Here is an 18,731-nt window from a genome sequence, read left to right on the forward strand (position 1 = left end):
TTCAACATGCCTATAAATATTTGTCTCTTATGGTTGGAAATTTATGCACTGCTCTGTAATTCCTACACTTAGTTTCTCCTTTAGAGTCCTTCCTGAAGTTCTTACTAGCCTCCCAAAGCCTTTTCTTGACAATATTAGATCCCCAGACCCTGACCAATAGAACTGAGTATATTTGAACAGACATACTCACAGTGAAGGAGATGCAGTGGAATAAGTCCTTCTGTGCCACCAGGTCAGTGAAAAGGCTCCTGTTTTCCCTTAGAGCCTCCAAGGAGACACTTACAGTCACTGTTTCATTCAGGTTGCTCAGAAGTACACAGGCCTTCTCAGAGGTCCCACTGTGGAGCAGGGAGGGGACCAGCACCATATATTGTCTGGGAATGGGGAAGTCCAGTTAGAAGAGAATGAAAGAAGGGAGACATTGCTATCAACAGCACTATGTTCCTTCAGGATTGTTGTTATCATCATTAGTTTTATACTAAGAAGAACGTATTCATGAGTATGAAACTGTTGTTGAACGGCATGCATAAGAATTATTTCCCCTCTCCATTATACACCATGGCAGTGAATATTTTATTTGAGGTGGGCCTCAAGCAGATTAAACTTTATAAGGACCTCACTTTAGGAAACACAAAAATGTACACATCTGAAATCTGAATAAAAATGTTAGTTATATTTACTTATGTTGTAAATCTGTTATACTTTAGGATCGCTATAAAAGGCAAGCAAGCTCTCAGGCATTTGAGCACCAGAAAAACCATTCAAAGCATAGTACTTTTGTGAAACGTGTGTAAGTGTGGATTCAACAACTCTGAAAATTACATGGCAAGTATTTGCTTTCACATTATAAATATGGAAACTGAGGCTCAAAGAAAGTGAGTCATTAAAATCTTAGTTGTGGTAAGCAGCTTATGAAATCTTGGTACTTTACCTAGCCACAGTCTTTTTAATTTTAAATATTTGCTTTTCAACTCATGACTAGAGGATGGCTCCATCCAAAAATGGTCCTCTAGTGATGAATGTAGATCTTAGTAATTTATGAACAGGACAGAAAATTTCTCAATACCCATAAATATAATGTAAGGTTGATTCTGTGGTTTTTAAACAGTTTTTCATATAGAACTCCTAAAATAATTTTTAGACATTGTGCAACCTCTTAAATACTTTCAAGTAAGCATCTATTTTCATCACAATTTTATTTTTATATTTATTTAAATTTTTTTACATGACAGTAGAATATATTTTGAAATATTATACATATAGAATAAGTATAACTTGTTCTAATTAGGATCCCAGTATTGTGGTTGTACATGATGTGGCATTACGTTGGTTATGTATTCATATATGAGGATAGGAAAGTTATGTCTCATTCATATTGTCTTTCCTATTCCCAGCCACCCTCCCTTCCCTTAATTCCTCTTTGTCTAGTTTGCCTGTAAATGTTTGGAACTGGAGAATATCATGATAAGTGAAATAAGTCAGTCCCAAAAAACCCAAGGCAGAATGTTCTCTCCGATATGTGGATACTAACCCACAAAGGAGGAGAAGATTATTTTTATCACAATTTTAAATGATAGCGAAGCATATTATTTTGCTATTTCAATTAATATTTACATTACATTCACAAGTTTCCCATAGAACCTTAAATATTATAGAGATAATATACCCAATATCATTTACTTAAAAGTAAGAATTTTTTTTTTATGATCAAAAATTTAACATCTTTCCTTTTCATTCTTATTCTTGAACTTTAATTTTCAGGCCACTTATCCACACAGAAGTTTATTCTAAGATTTTTATGCTTTAAAATTTTTTATACATCACTCTTACATTTTACAAATATGTATGCAAATGTATATACATATATTTATACAATATTTTATGTGGGTATAGAAATTTAATTTTAACTTTTAAATATAATGCCACTGTAAACTTGTAAGTACTAAATTTGTTCTTCTGATTGAATTATTTTCAAAAGTTCTAGTGTATGAATGATAAAAATAAAATAAATATCTTACAAATTATGATTTATACATCTTAGACATAAAATTAAAATTCTTTGGAAGCACATATTCAGTGAGAATGATGAACTTTTTCCTTCAAGTGAATTTATATATCTATCTTAAGATATTTCTTATTTTAAGAAATAAATAAGGGCTGACATACTTTGGTTACTACTTTGGTTTATGTAGATATAAAGAATTGGTCCCAGAAAAGTAAGTAAATGTCAGATTAAAAAAAAAATCATGTCATTGCCATTACTTCCTGCAACTCTGTATTATGACCCAAATCACCCAGTACTGTATTACTAAGAATAGTTTCTCATCATCGGTCAGGTGGTATTTCCTTTAATTCTTTTTTCACTTTTGGTGAAACAAAGACTACATTACCATGTGCTCTGATTCTGTCAGGAAGAGTCCTTTACTTTTGCAACATTGATACCTGTATTTCACCTGTTCGTTTATTTGGAACCCTAGAGGGGTTTTTTTTTTTTGTTTGTTTTGTTTTGCCCAGGGCCTATTGAACACATCCAGTGCTTTTCAATTTTTATTTTATTTATTTATTTGTTTATTTTTTCAGTTGTAGATGGACTCAATACCTTTATTTTATTTATTAATTTTCATGTGGTGCTGAGATCAAACCCAGTGCCTCAGACATACTAGGCAAGCACTCTACCACTGAGCCATGACGACCCCAGCCCCTTTAATTTTTATTTTGAAACAGGATCTCACTAAGTTCCCAAGGTGGGCCTAGAATTTGTGGTCTGCTGGCATCAGCCTCCCTGGTCATTGGGAATACCAGTGCACCCTAGAGAGTTTTTATAGTCCAGGACAATGCTCCATGGTCAGGTCTGGTTAGGGAAAGTTTTGTCCTTATTTTATGATGTAGAAGATAGGAAATTAAGAAAGGGAAAGAAGAAAAAAAAATAGCATGTCCTCATTAGATCCATAGGAACAAGAGTAACTGAAAATTGAGTTATTTTAAAAGTATCAATTTCTGATGTTCCTTAAGCTTTGCATGTCGTTGGGGGAGGTTAGAGATTTAGAGATCCAGTGAGTTAGAGAAAGATGACTAAGACTTAAGTGAAAAATAAATACACCAAATTTACAAAATCTCATGGTTGGAAGGAAACTTAGAGATGATAATGGTGACAGTTTCAGAGGAAAGATGAATGAAATAAAGGAGAATCTGAAATAAAGGAAAAATTATTTAAGTTCCATTGTCATGCTGTCTGAGGAACTCACGGTTTTCCAGAGATGGAGGCATCTGTGGGCAGGAGGATCAGGAAGAGGAGAACCAGACTTAGTTGAAGAAGTTTGCTCTTCCTCATGCTGCAGGGAGAAAGGCCCAGAGGAGAACAAACTCTGTCTTGGACCCTACTCCCTCCAATCGATCTGGTCCTAAACACGGCAAAGCAATGGGGCTTTATGCTGCTCTCTGTGCAAACTTCCTGTTTGCACAGCATAAAGTTCTCTAAACAAAGTTGAGGTCTCTGAACGTTCTCTGAAAGGGTCATTGATGGTCTAATTTCAGTCAAGGTTAATCCCTGGCAGGCTAAATAGAATTCTTGGAGGGATAAAACCATATTCCCGTTAATGCTCACTTTCTCTAGCTTTTACAGTAAAGCAGCTAATCAGCTTTTCAACTACTTCTCTCTCTGTCCCCACCACCTTCCATAGTGCCTTTTACAACTCTTCTTGTGTGTCTTGTATGAATTGTTGGCAAGGAAGTTTTGCCGTTTAAGTAACACTGGGAAGGCTCAAAATAGTTCACTTTAAACCGATGTGATTCTGCAATCTGTATACGGGGTAAAAATGGGAGTTCATAACCCACTTGAATCAAATGTATGAAATATGATATGTCAAGAGCTTTGTAATGTTTTGAACAACCAATAAAAATAATAAATGGCGTTTTAGAACTATTGCATTCAAACTTAAACAAATAAAGACATTGTAGAATGACTGGGAATAAATAATCCATGATGCTTTTGAAAATGGAATTCAGTACCCCTAATTTTAATGTAACTTTTATAGCTTTGTTGAGAGAAAATTTAGAACTCATAGCACTGATTTTATAGTAAGTCTCCTGGGAAAGGGCAGTTTCTGCAATTGACAACTTTGTAAGACTCTTAGAATCTGGCAGTATTCAAGAGAGAGCAATAAAACACAGGGCAGACATTTATCATAAATAAAATAAAAGCCAATAACTCATTACTAAAAAAAAATAGTTCACTTTAAGTCAGTGTGCCTCCATCTGATAACGCCTTCCTTCAATGCTGAAGCTGTTTCAGAGCTCAGTGGTCCTCTGTGGAAACAATATTAGAACAAGATAGTAGGTTTTGACCTTAGTGATCTTACTAGGTCACAAATGAAAATCCAGGCACTGGAAGAATGATAACAGAAAATGGGGTTTCATTTATTAAGAAAATGAAAAGAGGAGAAGTAACAGGACCTTAATAACAAGTTTCAACCCACTGTAACTAACAAAGATCTCTACTCCTAACATCTACATTTGAATTTCCTGTCTTCTAAGTATGACAGACCTATTTTTAAGTTATATACAACAATTTTATTAATTCATCCACCCATCCATTCATTGATGTGGCTATTTGGTTATTTTGTAAGCACTTATTTATCTTATTAGAGCTAGATACCATGCAAGATCCTAGAGATAGAATGGCCAAATATAAAGGGGCATACAACCCAAACTTGGGGCCTTGGAAAGGAAATTTAGGGGAGATAAAAATGTAAATTGTGTTCTGAAGTATGAGTGGCGTTTGTGAGATGAAGGAGATGAAGAGAGAATTCTAAGCTTAGGAAATGATGTGTTCAAATGCTCAGGAGGTGGCAACAATTAAGGCGCTTTCCGTGAGATGAGAGCTATTTAGTATACTTAGAAGTGTGGTCAAGAAAGCTGGCTTCAAATCAGGAAAAAATTAGCAATGTTAAGGTTTTTGGGGAGTAATCAGTGGATTGACTTCAGATTTGTTTTCTGGAGAGATGGCTCTTCCTGAAATTTGGGAGACTGACTGGAGGAGGTGCTGTGGGAGGCAGGGAGACCAGCTGGGAATTGGTGTGATTATATTGGTGAGAGCTGATGGCATTTGGAACCAGGGTAATTCATGATAGATTTGGAAAAATATTGCAAAATATTGCAAATTTATATAATCTTCAAGGGAACAAAAAATGTGCCTTTTAAATTTCCAGCTGCTTACTGAGTAAAGGATGTTGCTTTTAACTTAGTGGGTAAAACAGAGGAAACAAATTGGGAAGAACAGAAGGAATGACAGAGGCCTGGGGATTAGTAAAGAGCATAGTTTTAGAAAGTGCTTGTGGGATATTAACATGCATAAGGAGTTTAGCATTTGACCATAAAATGGAAATCATGTGTCCAGAAAGGCAGAACAGTAAGACACCATGGAAGTGAGCAGATTTTCTCCATCATGTGCTCCCTACTGCAAAGTTCTGCCTTACCTCAGGCCCAAAGCAATGAGGCCAAGCAACCAGAGGCTGAAACCTTTGAAACCATGAACTGAAATAAACCTTTCCTTCTTAAGTTTATCTACCTCAGGTATTTTGTCATAGCAACAGAAAACTGATGAACATAAGTTTTGTTATTGTGATGTGTAGAAACATGCAAATGAAACAAATGGGTCAGTTTGGGGAGAAACACAGGAGAGTGGGATTTCTGAGTTCCTACAAAGGGGATCATTTTAACAAAATAATAATCAACCGAAGATTTTTTTTACTAGGTCAGAGTAATTGTGACTATGTCAACACATCATTATTAATAGAATACTAAATTAAAAATTATGAACAATTGTATAATTTTTTAGAGTATTTATTTAAAAATAACAGAATTTAAACTGTCTTTAAGAAGCTAGAAATAACTGAACACTTACTTGTAAGATTAACTACTTCAAATAGGAGGGATTAATAGCATTGATTTGATGACTCATAAGTTGCCAAGATGATATAAATTATTATTGCTAAATTCTTGGTTATTCCTTCAAATGCCACTGTGAAATCAAATTATGTATTGATAATTTTTCTGCTGGAGTTAGAGACAAAAACAATGTGATCCAGTTATTTCAGTGTCTCTATAGAGCAGATGTTTGATTGTAGCTTCCTAAGGAATGTGAAACTGAGAAACAGGCTTTGGCTTATGTGAAGGGGAGAAAAACAATAGGGCAGTATTTATTAGAGATGCAGGCTGAAAGGAAGATATATTTAGAAGGAGAGATACTTGAACAAGTTTAAAAAAAATGTTGCTTCTACAAATGCGGAGTGGGAGGAGCAGATGAAAAGTAGGCAACGGAACCATGTATAATAAAAAGGGATAATCCCAGAATGAGGCCTCTGAGGATGCAATGAACAGATGTATTAGAGAATGTGTATACAGTGGAGTATTATTCTGCTATAAAGAATGAAATCCTGTCATTTGGAGCAAAATGTATGGAACTGGAGGACTCTGTGTTAAGTGAAATAAGCCAGACACACAAAGACAAGTATGAAAGATTTTCCTCTCAATAAGAAAGCTAAAAATATTCAACCTGGAAATAGAATAGTGATCACTAGAGACTTGAAAGTGTGCATGTGTGGGGGTGGGTGTCAGAAGGAAGGTTGGATTTGATCAATGCACACTTATATGTGTGTATGGAAATACCACCTCAAACCCTTTAATATGTAAGTTAATATATGTTAATAAAAAGTTTTTAAAAAAGAATGTATATGGAGAAATTATCTTTGGGAGGAGGGACTCCACTTTCTGTATATTTGTAAAAAGAAAAGTTTTATGAAAGTTCCCTTTCACCAAAGGGAAAAATTTGGAAGGAAAAAAAATAAAAATGACTGAACCAGTCAGTTACCAGAACACCTGAGTTGTAGCTTTGACTGAACTGTGTAGTTTTGGATTAGTTAATGGTTCTGAGCTTCAGTTTCCTTGTCAGTAAATTTTGTGGTCATAATATCTGTGTCATCAACTCTGTGGGAGTAGTTTATATAAAGTGGTGTATGTAGCAGAGCTTTAAAGTTGTAAACCTTAGTATACTAGTATAGATTTTTATTTTGCATTATAATGACTGAGAAAGAGGTCATTTCATATCTGCTGTGGGATTTGCTGTAGGACTAGCATCCAACAGCCATTCTAGGAAAAAAAATGCTTTAGGCTATTAGAGTAGCAAGTCTTTGACAGAAAATAGTGCATCTGACTTGGACAAGTTCTGCACAGCTTTTGAAAACTAAGCAAATATTTACTGCTAGAAAGCTGAGGCAAACAAAACAAGAAGAGAAAAGAAAGGGGAAATTTTTAAGGAAAAGAAAGTAGTGGAGCAAAGTACAGAAAAACACATGGCATTAAGAACAAAGGAGGAGGGCTGGGGTGGTGGTTCAGTGATAGAGCACTTGCCTAGGACATGTGAGGCCCTGAGTTCAATCCTAAGCACCACATACAAATAATAAAATAAAGGTATTGTGTCCACCTACAACTAAAAAAAAAATTAAAAAAAGAACAAAGGAGGAATATTGGGGCATTGAGAAAAATTAGGAGGTAGATGGGCCTTCATAAAAATAGATAAGAAAAATATTTTCTCCTTGGATCACAATGTGCTTGCTAGGGATTGAATGTGACTTATCTAATCATACCAGCATACACTTAGTCTACTTTGCCTGAGAAAATAGAACATTTATGATTCATCTATTTCCTGTTAGTGATGACAAGGACATTTCAGCTGGTTGCATATTAACTACCTTCAAAATCAGATTATTCAGTTGGTGACATAACTATATTAAGTTATCATAGAGTGTACTGGCTTTATTTTTGCATATTATCTTGGACAAAACCTGGAGTTAGGGAAGCAAAATGTATCAACAGAGATGATCTCAAAGATCAGAGTGTTCTCATTTGTTTATCTCATTAACATTGTTTTCCTCTAACAATTTTCCCCCTTAACTTTTAATAAGAATAATATTTTCATGTACAAAGTCAAAATTATAATAAATTCTCAAATTGTTTTTCTCTTAACAATATGCTTGCCATAGTTTCGCAAATCTTCAGAATATTAGTAAGTGTTTTATCCTTTCAATTAAAATTCTATTTGCTCTTTGGTTTTTTAAGAGGATTGGTGTTACTGGAGTCTACATTGTGATACAAGGGAACTGGAAGTTTATACAACTGATAAAATCCAATGACTATCCTGTATATACATACTTTTGAATGGATAGAGGTATTTTGATTCATCTGTGCTGTGGAACTTGCAAAGTCAAAGAGTATACATATGTTTAAAAATTTTTAGATGTGCTGTCATGTCACCTTTCTTAAAATGACTTTGTGAATTTACCTTCTTACCATCAATTCTTAAGAGTATGTATTTCTCCACAACTTGTCTTTTAAAGTTTTTATGATTATATATAATTAAGTTTGTGATTATGATGCTTAAGATCATTGTTACTTTTAGGAGTTCTGTTTGTTGCTTGCCCTTTATCTTGTTTAGGAGGTTTATTTTCTGATTAGGAAGTCCTTCTGTACACATAGCATATAAAAATGTTCTCTTGTATTTTTTCCTGTTAAATGTTTGTGTAGAAACTCTTATCTTCAACTGTCTGCAGTTTACTTTTGAATATGAAGCAATTTAGGGGAAATGCTGCAGGATTAATTTTTCCTTTAGCAAATAAGAAATGCGTCTGTGTGCATGCACACAGGGTTGGTTCATGACTATTAACCAAATGAATCCCCTGTGCTCACTGTGGCTCTTTTGTTTACTGTGGAACTTTCCAGTGTCAGAACTCTCATTTTAGAGGATTCTATTTAATCTAGGCGCAGACAGTAGAGTTAGATTTTGAGAATAAAGAGGGCTGGGAATGTAGCTCAATGGTTGAGCATTTGCTCAGTACTCACAAGGCTCTGGGTTTGAGCCCCAGTACCAGAACAGAAAAAAATTTGGGGGAAGGAAGGGAACAAAATTGTTTGCCAAGTTTTACTTAGATGTTGTGATGATACTGATAGTAATAACAGCTACAACAATGCTGATAGTTTATAGTAATATTGTAAAAACTTTTTTAAGAAATTATGAAATACATCGTATAAAGATACTATTGAAATTTTGCTGGCCTGCTAATTTTGCCATGAGGCATAATGTAATAATGATTTGGGTGTTCTACCCCAAAGTGCATCTTGTACTTTCCCAGATCTCTCCAGTTCTGTAGTGGAAATGCTTTTATCAGCCAATATAATTTTAAAATAATAAGGAACTTGCATGGAAGGCTTTCAAGTGTCTTACTTTTCTAAGAAGAGTTTATTGTATTCATTGAAACAGGAAACATAAGCAATAGAGTAATGGTACAGACAAAAACATAGTTCTTAAGTTTTAAATGGCATAGCTCTCATAATTTATAGATTTTTGCAAAGTCAAAGAGCATACATATGTTTAAAAGTTTTTAGATGTGCTGTCATGTCATGTGTATATATTATTTTTTTTAATACAAGTTTCAAATTTGTAACCTTTTTTCAATTAAAAATATTGCTAAAGATGCTAATGGTCATCTGAGCTCGACTCATTATTTAATTGGAAATAATGCAGCGTATATTAGGAAAAATCAGATGTTATAAGTAACAAAATATAAAAAAGACATGCTATGTAATGTGTATATCTAACTCTGCTTTTGGCAGTAATCAAAAATAATGACATTAATTATTCATCACAATGTAACTCACTTCATGCTAATACATTTTATTTGTATTAAAAAGCAAAAATGTTCGTTTTTATTAGAAGAAATAACTGGAAAATTTCTTTTGAATTATTTTATGATATTGTTTTTAGTTTCTTTTTTATTGGCTCTCTTAAATTATACATAACAATAGGGATTCATTTTGACATGATTATAAAGCATGGAATAAATTTGTTCTAATTCTGTCCTCAGTATTTTCTCCATCCCTCTTCTCCTCCCTTCCCTTGTTCCCTTTCTTCAACTCTGCTCATTTTTCAGCTATTTACTTACAGTTTTTTTTTTTAATTTTATTATTATTTTTTTTATTGTTGGCTGTTCAAAACATTACATAGTTCTTGATATATCATATTTCACAATTTGATTCAAGTGGGTTATGAGCTCCCATTTTTACCCCATATACAGATTGCAGAATCACATCAGTTACACATCCATTGATTTACATATTGCCATACTAGTGTCTGTTGTATTCTGCTGTCTTTCCTATCCTCTACTATCCCCCCTCCCCTCCCCTCCCCTCCCCTCCCCTCTTCTCTCTCTGCCCCCTTTACTGACATTCGTTTGTCCCCCTTGTATTATTTTTCCCCTTCCCCTCACTTCCTCTTGTATGTACTTTTGTATACCTCTGAGGGTCTCCTTCCATTTCCATGCATTTTCCCTTCTCTCTCCCTTTCCCTCCCACCTCTCATCCCTGTTTAATGTTAATCTTCTTCTCATGTTCTTCGACCCTACTCTGTTCTTAGCTACTCTCCTTATATCAAAGAAGACATTTGACATTTGTTTTTTAGGGATTGGCTAGCTTCACTTAGCATAATCTGCTCTAATGCCATCCATTTCCCTGTAAATTCTATGATTTTGTCATTTTTTAATGCAGAGTAATACTCCATTGTGTATAAATGCCACATTTTTTTTATCCATTCATCCATTGAAGGGCATCTAGGTTGGTTCCACAGTCTAGCTATTGTGAATTGTGCTGCTATGAACATCGATGTAGCAGTGTCCCTGTAGCATGCTCTTTTTAGGTCTTTAGGGAATAGACCAAGAAGGGGAATAGCTGGGTCAAATGGTGGCTCCATTCCCAGCTTTCCAAGAAATCTCCATACTGCTTTCCAAATTGGCTGCACCAATTTGCAGTCCCACCAGCAATGTACAAGTGTACCCTTTTCCCCACATCCTCGCCAGCACTTGTTGTTGTTTGACTTCATAATGGCTGCCAATCTAACTGGAGTGAGATGGTATCTTAGGGTGGTTTTGATTTGCATTTCTCTGACTGCTAGAGATGGTGAGCATTTTTTCATGTACTTGTTGATTGACTGTATGTCCTCCTCTGAGAAGTGTCTGTTCAGGTCCTTGGCCCATTTGTTGATTGGGTTGTTTGTTCTCTTATTGTCTAATTTTTTGAGCTCTTTGTATACTCTGGATATTAGGGCTCTATCTGAAGTGTGAGGAGTAAAGATTTGTTCCCAGGATGTAGGCTCTCTATTTACCTCTCTTATTGTATCTTTTGCTGAGAAAAAACTTTTTAGTTTGAGTAAGTCCCATTTGTTGATTCTAGTTATTAACTTTTGTGCTATGGGTGTCCTATTGAGGAATTTGGAGCCCGACCCCACCGACTGTAGATCGTAGCCAACTTTTTCTTCTATCAGACGGCGCGTCTCTGATTTGATATCAAGCTCCTTGATCCATTTTGAATTCACTTTTGTGCATGGCGAGAGAAAGGGATTCAGTTTCATTTTGTTGCATATGGATTTCCAGTTTTCCCAGCACCATTTGTTGAAGATGCTATCCTTCCTCCATTGCATGCTTTTAGACCCTTTATCAAATATAAGATAGTTGTAGTTTTGTGGATTGGTTTCTGTGTCCTCTATTCTGTACCATTGGTCCACCCGCCTGTTTTGGTACCAGTACCATGCTGTTTTTGTTACTATTGCTCTGTAATATAGTTTGAAGTCTGGTATCGCTATACCGCCTGATTCACACTTCCTGCTTAGCATTGTTTTTGCTATTCTGGGTCTTTTATTTTTCCATATGAATTTCATGATTGCTTTCTCTATTTCTACAAGAAATGCCGTTGGGATTTTGATTGGCATTGCATTAAACCTATAGAGAACTTTTGGTAATATCGCCATTTTGATGATGTTAGTTCTGCCTATCCATGAACAGGGTATATTTTTCCATCTTCTAAGATCTTCTTCTATTTCTCTCTTTAGGGTTCTGTAGTTTTCATTGTATAAGTCTTTCACCTCTTTTGTTAGGTTGATTCCCAAGTATTTTATTTTTTTTGAAGATATTGTGAATGGAGTGGTTGTCCTCATTTCCATTTCAGAGGATTTGTCGCTGATATACAGGAATGCCTTTGATTTATGCGTGTTGATTTTATATCCTGCCACTTTGCTGAATTCATTTATTAGCTCTAATAGTTTCTTTGTAGACCCTTTTGGGTCTGCTAGGTATAGAATCATGTCATCTGCAAATAGTGATAATTTAAGTTCTTCTTTTCCTATTTTGATGCCTTTAATTTCTTTCGTCTGTCTAATTGCTCTGGCCAGTGTTTCGAGAACTATGTTGAACAGAAGTGGTGAGAGAGGGCATCCCTGTCTTGTTCCAGATTTTAGAGGGAATGCCTTCAATTTTTCTCCATTCAGAATGATGCTAGCCTGAGGCTTAGCATAGATTGCTTTTACAATATTGAGGTATGTTCCTGTTATCCCTAGTTTTTCTAGAGTTTTGAACATAAAGGGATGCTGTACTTTGTCGAATGCTTTTTCCGCATCTATCGAGATGATCATATGGTTCTTATTTTTAAGTCTATTGATGTGGTGAATAACATTTATTGATTTCCTTATATTGAACCAGCCTTGCATCCCAGGGATGAATCCTACTTGATCATGGTGCACAATTTTTTTGATGTGCCTTTGTATCCGAGTGGCCAGAATTTTATTGAGGATTTTTGCATCTAGGTTCATTAGAGATATTGGTCTGTAGTTTTCTTTCTTTGAAGTGTCTTTGTCTGGTTTAGGTATCAGGGTGATGTTGGCCTCGTAGAATGAATTTGGAAGTTCTCCCTCTTTTTCTATTTCCCGAAGTAGCTTGAAAAGTATTGGTATTAGTTCCTCTTTAAAGGTTTTGTAAAACTCTGCTGTATACCCATCCGGTCCTGGGCTTTTCTTAGTTGGTAGTCCTTTGATGGTTTCTTCTATTTCCTCAATTGATATTGGTCTGTTTAGGTTGTCTATATCCTCCTGACTCAATCTGGGCAGATCATATGACTTAAGAAATTTATCGATGCCTTCACTATCTTCTAATTTATTGGAGTATAAGGATTCAAAATAATTTTTGATTATCTTCTGTATTTCTGAAGTGTCTGTTGTGATATTGCCTCTTTCATCCCGTATGTTAGTGATTTGAGTTCTCTCTCTTCTTCTCTTCGCTAGCATGGCTAAGGGTCTGTCGATTTTGTTTATTTTTTCAAAGAACCAACTTTTAGTTTTGTCAATTTTTTCAATTGTTTCTTTTGTTTCGATTTCATTGATTTCAGCTCTGATTTTAATTATTTCTTGCCTTCTACTTCTTTTGCTGTTGTTTTGCTCTTCTTTTTCTAGGATTTTGAGATGAAGTATGAGATCATTTATTTGTTGGTTTTTTCTTTTTTTAAGGAATGAACTCCAAGCAATGAATTTTCCTCTTAGAACTGCTTTCAATGTGTCCCATAGATTCCGATATGTTGTGTCTGTGTTTTCATTAATCTCTAAGAATTTTTTAATTTCCTCCTTGATGTCTTCTATAACCCATTGATCATTCAGTAACCTATTGTTCATTCTCCAAGTGATATATTCTTTTTCCTTCCTTCTTTTATCGTTGATTTTCAGTTCCATTCCATTATGATCAGATAGGATGCATGGTATTATCTCTACTCCTTTGTATTGTCTAAGAGTTTCCCTGTGACATAATATATGATCTATTTTTGAGAAGGATCCATGTGCTGCTGAGAAAAAAGTGTAACTGTTTGATGTTGGGTGGTATATTCTATATATGTCAATTAAGTCTAGGTTATTAATTGTGTTATTGAGTTCTATGGTTTCCTTATTCAACTTTTGTTTGGAAGATCTGTCCAGTGGTGAGAGAGGTGTGTTGAAGTCTCCCATGATTATTGTATGGTGGTCTATTAGACTCTTGAACTTGAGAAGAGTTTGTTTGATGAACATAGCTGCACCATTGTTTGGGGCATATATATTTATGATTGTTATGTCTTGTTGATGTATGGTTCCCTTGATCAGTATGTAGTGTCCCTCTTTATCCCTTTTGATTAACTTTGGCTTAAAATCTATTTTATTTGATATGAGTATGGATACTCCTGCTTGTTTCCGAAGTCCATATGAGTGATATGATTTTTCCCAACCTTTCACCTTCAGCCTATGTATGTCTTTTCCTATCAAATGCGTCTCCTGTAGGCAGCATATTGTTGGGTCTTGTTTTGTGATCCATTCTACTAGCCTGTGTCTCTTGATTGGTGAGTTTAAGCCATTAACATTTAGGGTTATTATTGAGATATGGGTTGTTCTTCCAGCCATATTTGTTTATTTATGTTACTAAACATGGTTTGTTTTCCACTTTGATTATTTTCCCCCCTTTAGTGTCCTACCTCCCACTGTTGGTTTTCATTGTTATTTTCCATTTCCTCTTCCTGTAATGTTTTGCCAAGGATGTTTTGAAGAGATGGTTTTGTAGCTGCAAATTCTTTTAACTTTTGTTTATCGTGGAAGGTTTTAATTTCATCTTCCATCCTGAAGCTTAATTTCGCTGGAAACACAATTCTTGGTTGGAACCCATTTTCTTTCAGTGTTTGAAATATGTTATTCCAGGATCTTCTAGCTTTCAGAGTCTGTGTTGAAAGATCAGCTGTTATCCTGATTGGCTTACCCCTAAATGTGATCTGCTTCCTTTCTCTTGTAGCTTTTAAAATTCTCTCCTTGTTCTGTATGTTGGGCATCTTCATTATAATGTGTCTAGGTGTGGGTCTCTTATGATTTTGCACATTCGGCGTCCTGTAGGCTTCTAGGATTTGGGGTTCTGTCTCATTCTTCAAGTCTGGGAAGTTTTCTCGAATTATTTCATTGAATAGATTGCTCATTCCTTTGGTTTGAAACTCTGTTCCTTCCTGTATCCCAATGACTCTTAAATTTGGTCTCTTGATGTTATCCCATATTTCTTGGATGTTCTGCTCATGGTTTCTTAACAGTCTTGCTGAGCTGTCTATGTTCTTTTCAAGTTGAAATACTTTATCTTCATTGTCTGATGTTCTGTCTTCTAAGTGTTCTACTCTGCTGGTAGTATTCTCAATTGAGTTTTTAAGTTGGCTTATTGCTTCCTGCATTTCTAGGATTTCTGTTTGTTTGTTTTTTATAACCTCTATTTCCCTGTATAGTTGATCTTTTGCTTCTTGGATTTGTTTATGTAATTCATTGTTGAAGTGATCTTTCATTGTCTGATTTTGCTGTCTGATGTCTTCCTTGAGACTCCAGATCATCTGAAGCATGTATATCCTGAATTCTTTATCTGACATTCCATCAGCTGCAGCTATTACCTCTTCTAAAGTTGAGTTGACCTGCAATGCTTGTGGTCCTTTCTTTCCTTGTCTCTTCATACTGTTCGCGTTCCTTTCTTCTTGGTGAAACTGTTGTGCTATTGAATTTTCCCCCTATATATTTATATTGGTCTTGTATAGTTGCAAAGTCTCCCTCGCAGGCACGGGCAGCGGCTCTGCCCCTCCGCCAATTGGGGCGATGTGCCTACCACGCCGGCAGGCCGCTGGGCCTGCTCTGCCAGTCGGTAGCAGGTCCGCCGTCCTTGCAGGCGCGGGCGGCGGCTCTGTCCCTCTGCGGGCCGCTAGGCTTGTTCTGTCGGTGGTCGCCGTTCTGCCTACTTTGCAGGCGCAGGCAGCGGCACTGCCCCTCTGCAGGCCTCTGGGGCTGTACTGCCAGTGGGTCGCAGGTCCGCCTACTTTGCAGGCGTGGGGGGGGGCGGCTCTACCCTTCCTCAGGCCACTGGGCCTGTTCTGTCTCTCAGTTGCAGGTCTGACCTGTTCTGATGGTGGTCTCAGTTCCGACTACCTTGCAGGCGCGGGGGGGAGGGGGCGGCTCTGCCTCTCAGCAGGCCGCTGCTCCTCTTCTGCCGGTGGGTCGCAGGCCCGCCTACCTTGCAGGAGTGATTGGAAGCTCTGTCCCGCCGCGGGCCACTGGGCCTTTTCTGTCGGTGGTCACCCTTCCCCTACCTGGCAGGCGAGGGGGGTGGGGGGCGGCTCTGCCCCTCAGCAGGCCGCTGGGCCCGCTCTGTGTTTGGTCCCAGTTCCCTCTACTATGCCGGCGCAGGGGGAGGGGGCGGCTCAGCCTCTCAGCAGGCGGCTGCTCCTCTTCTGCCAGTGGGTCGCAGGCCCGCCTACCTTGCAGGAGTGATTGGAAGCTCTGTCCCGCCGTGGGCCACTGGGTCTTTTCTGTCGGTGGTCACCCTTCCCCTACCTGGCAGGCGAGGGGGGTGGGGGGCGGCTCTGCCCCTCAGCAGGCCGCTGGGCCCGCTCTGTGTTTGGTCCCAGTTCCCTCTACTATGCCGGCGCAGGGGGAGGGGGCGGCTCAGCCTCTCAGCAGGCGGCTGCTCCTCTTCTGCCAGTGGGTCGCAGGCCCGCCTACCTTGCAGGAGTGATTGGAAGCTCTGTCCCGCCGTGGGCCACTGGGCCTTTTCTGTCTGTGGTCACCCTTCCCCTACCTGGCAGGCGAGGGGGGTGGGGGGCGGCTCTGCCCCTCAGCAGGCCACTGGGCCTGCTCTGTGATTGGTCCCAGTTCCGTCTACTATGCCAGCGCAGGGGGAGGGGGCGGCTCAGCCTCTCAGCAGGCGGCTGCTCCTCTTCTGCCAGTGGGTCGCAGGCCCGCCTACCTTGCAGGAGTGATTGGAAGCTCTGTCCCGCCCTGGGCCACTGGGCCTTTTCTGTCGGTGGTCACCCTTCCCCTACCTGGCAGGCGAGGGGGGTGGGGGGCGGCTCTGCCCCTCAGCAGGCTGCTGGGCCTGCTCTGTGTTTGGTCCCAGTTCCCTCTACTATGCTGGCGCAGGGGGAGGGGGCGGCTCAGCCTCTCAGCAGGCGGCTGCTCCTCTTCTGCCGGTGGGTCGCAGGCCCGCCTACCTTGCAGGAGTGATTGGAAGCTCTGTCCCGCCCTGGGCCACTGGGCCTTTTCTGTCGGTGGTCACCCTTCCCCTACCTGGCAGGCGAGGGGGGTGGGGGGCGGCTCTGCCCCTCAGCAGGCCGCTGGGCCTGCTCTGTGTTTGGTCCCAGTTCCCTCTACTATGCCGGCGCAGGGGGAGGGGGCGGCTCCCAGTTTTTTTTTTTTTTAGTGTCTTGTGGATGTACATGATGGTGAGATTCACTGTGGTATATTCATATATGTGCAAAGGAAAGTTAGGTCAGATTCATTCCATTGTTTTTCCCTCAAGCCATCCTTCCTCCCTTCCTTTCATTCCCTTTTGTCTACTCCATTTATATTTCTTCTCTTATTTTTTAATCCCCCTTTATTTTGAATTTGCATATTAGAGAAAACATTTGACCTTTGATTTTTGGCACTGGCTTATTTCACTTAGCATGATAGTCTCTAGAACCATCTATTTACCAGCAAATCCCACAAGTCATTCTTATTTATGGCAGAGTAATATTACATTTTGTATATATACTATATTTTCTTTATACATTCATCTGTTGAAGGGCACCCATGCTCTTCCATAGCTTGGCTATTGGGAATTGAGATGCTATATGCATTGATGTGGCTGCAACTCTGTAGAATGCTGACTTTAATTCTTTTGGATAGATTCCAAGGAGTGGGATACCTGGATCATATGGTGGTTCCATTCCTAGTTATTTTGAGGAATCTCCATACTGCTTTCCAGAGTGGTTGTACTAATTTGCACTCCCACCAACAATGTATGAATATACCATTTGCCCCCACATCCTTGCCAACATTATTATTATTTGTATTCTTGATAATTACCATTCTGACTATAGAGATTAAATCTCAATGTAGTTTTAATTTGCATTTTTCTAATTGCCAGAGATGTTGAACATTTTTTCATGTATTTGTTGACTGTATTTTTTCTTTTGAGAATTATCTGTTAACTTCGGGTTATTTGGTTTTATTTTTTTTGGTGTTAAGTTTTTTTAGTTCTTTGTATATCTTGGATATTAATGTTCTGAATAGGAAGTGGCAAAGATTTTCTCCCATTCTGTTGGCTTTCTCTTTATACATTGTTTTCTTTGCTGTGAAGATACTTTTTAATTTGATGCCATCCTGCTTACTGATTTTTGATTTTCATTTCTTGTGCTTTCGGAGGCTTGCAAAAGAAATCAACTCCTGAGCCAATGTGTTGGAGTGTTGGGCCTACATTTTCTTCTAGCATTTTCAGGGTTTCGGGTCTAATTCCTAGGTCTTTGATCCACTTTGAGTTGACTTTTGTGCAAGGTGAGAGGGCTTAAATTTCATTCTATATATGGATTTTCAGTTTTCTCAGCACCATTTGTTAAAAAGGGTATTATTTTCCTCCTCAAATGTATGTTTTTTCGTAGCTTTGTCTAGTGTCAGATAACTGTACTTATGTGGGTTTGTCTTTGTGCTTCTATTCCATTGGTCTTCATGCAGTTTGGTGCAAGTACCATGCTGTTTTTTACTATAGCTGTGTAGTATAATTTGAGGTCTAGTATTGTGATGCTTTCTGCTTCATGTTTCTCACTAAGGATTGCTTTGGCCATTCTTGTCCTCTTTTTTTACAAACAAATTTGATACCTACTTTTTCTAGTTATATGAAGAATGTCATTGGAATTTGGATGGGAACTGCATTCAATCTATATAGCACTTTTGGTAGTATGGCCATTTTGACCATATTAATTCTGCCTATATAAGAACATGGGGAGTCTTTCCATCTTCTAAGGTCTTCTTCAATTTCTTTCTTTATTGTTCTATAATTTTCATTGTAGAG

General features: G+C 38.0%; 1 protein-coding gene across 1 annotated transcript in view; it reads right to left on the reverse strand.

Annotated features, from left to right (window-relative positions):
- LOC139705249 (alpha-2-macroglobulin-like) overlaps window positions 1–3,331 on the reverse strand; it is a 43,366-nt gene extending 40,035 nt beyond the window's left edge. The window contains exons 1-2 of the mRNA XM_071610400.1: window positions 3,246–3,331; window positions 191–374 (exon numbers count right to left, since the gene is read on the reverse strand). Of these exons, the coding sequence (XP_071466501.1) occupies window positions 191–374; window positions 3,246–3,331 (270 nt within the window). The remainder of the gene's footprint in view (window positions 1–190; window positions 375–3,245) is intronic.
- Between the last annotated feature and the right edge of the window lie 15,400 nt (window positions 3,332–18,731).

The sequence above is a fragment of the Marmota flaviventris genome, chromosome 3 (genome assembly GCF_047511675.1).
Source record: "Marmota flaviventris isolate mMarFla1 chromosome 3, mMarFla1.hap1, whole genome shotgun sequence".
Taxonomy (NCBI): Eukaryota; Metazoa; Chordata; class Mammalia; order Rodentia; family Sciuridae; genus Marmota; species Marmota flaviventris.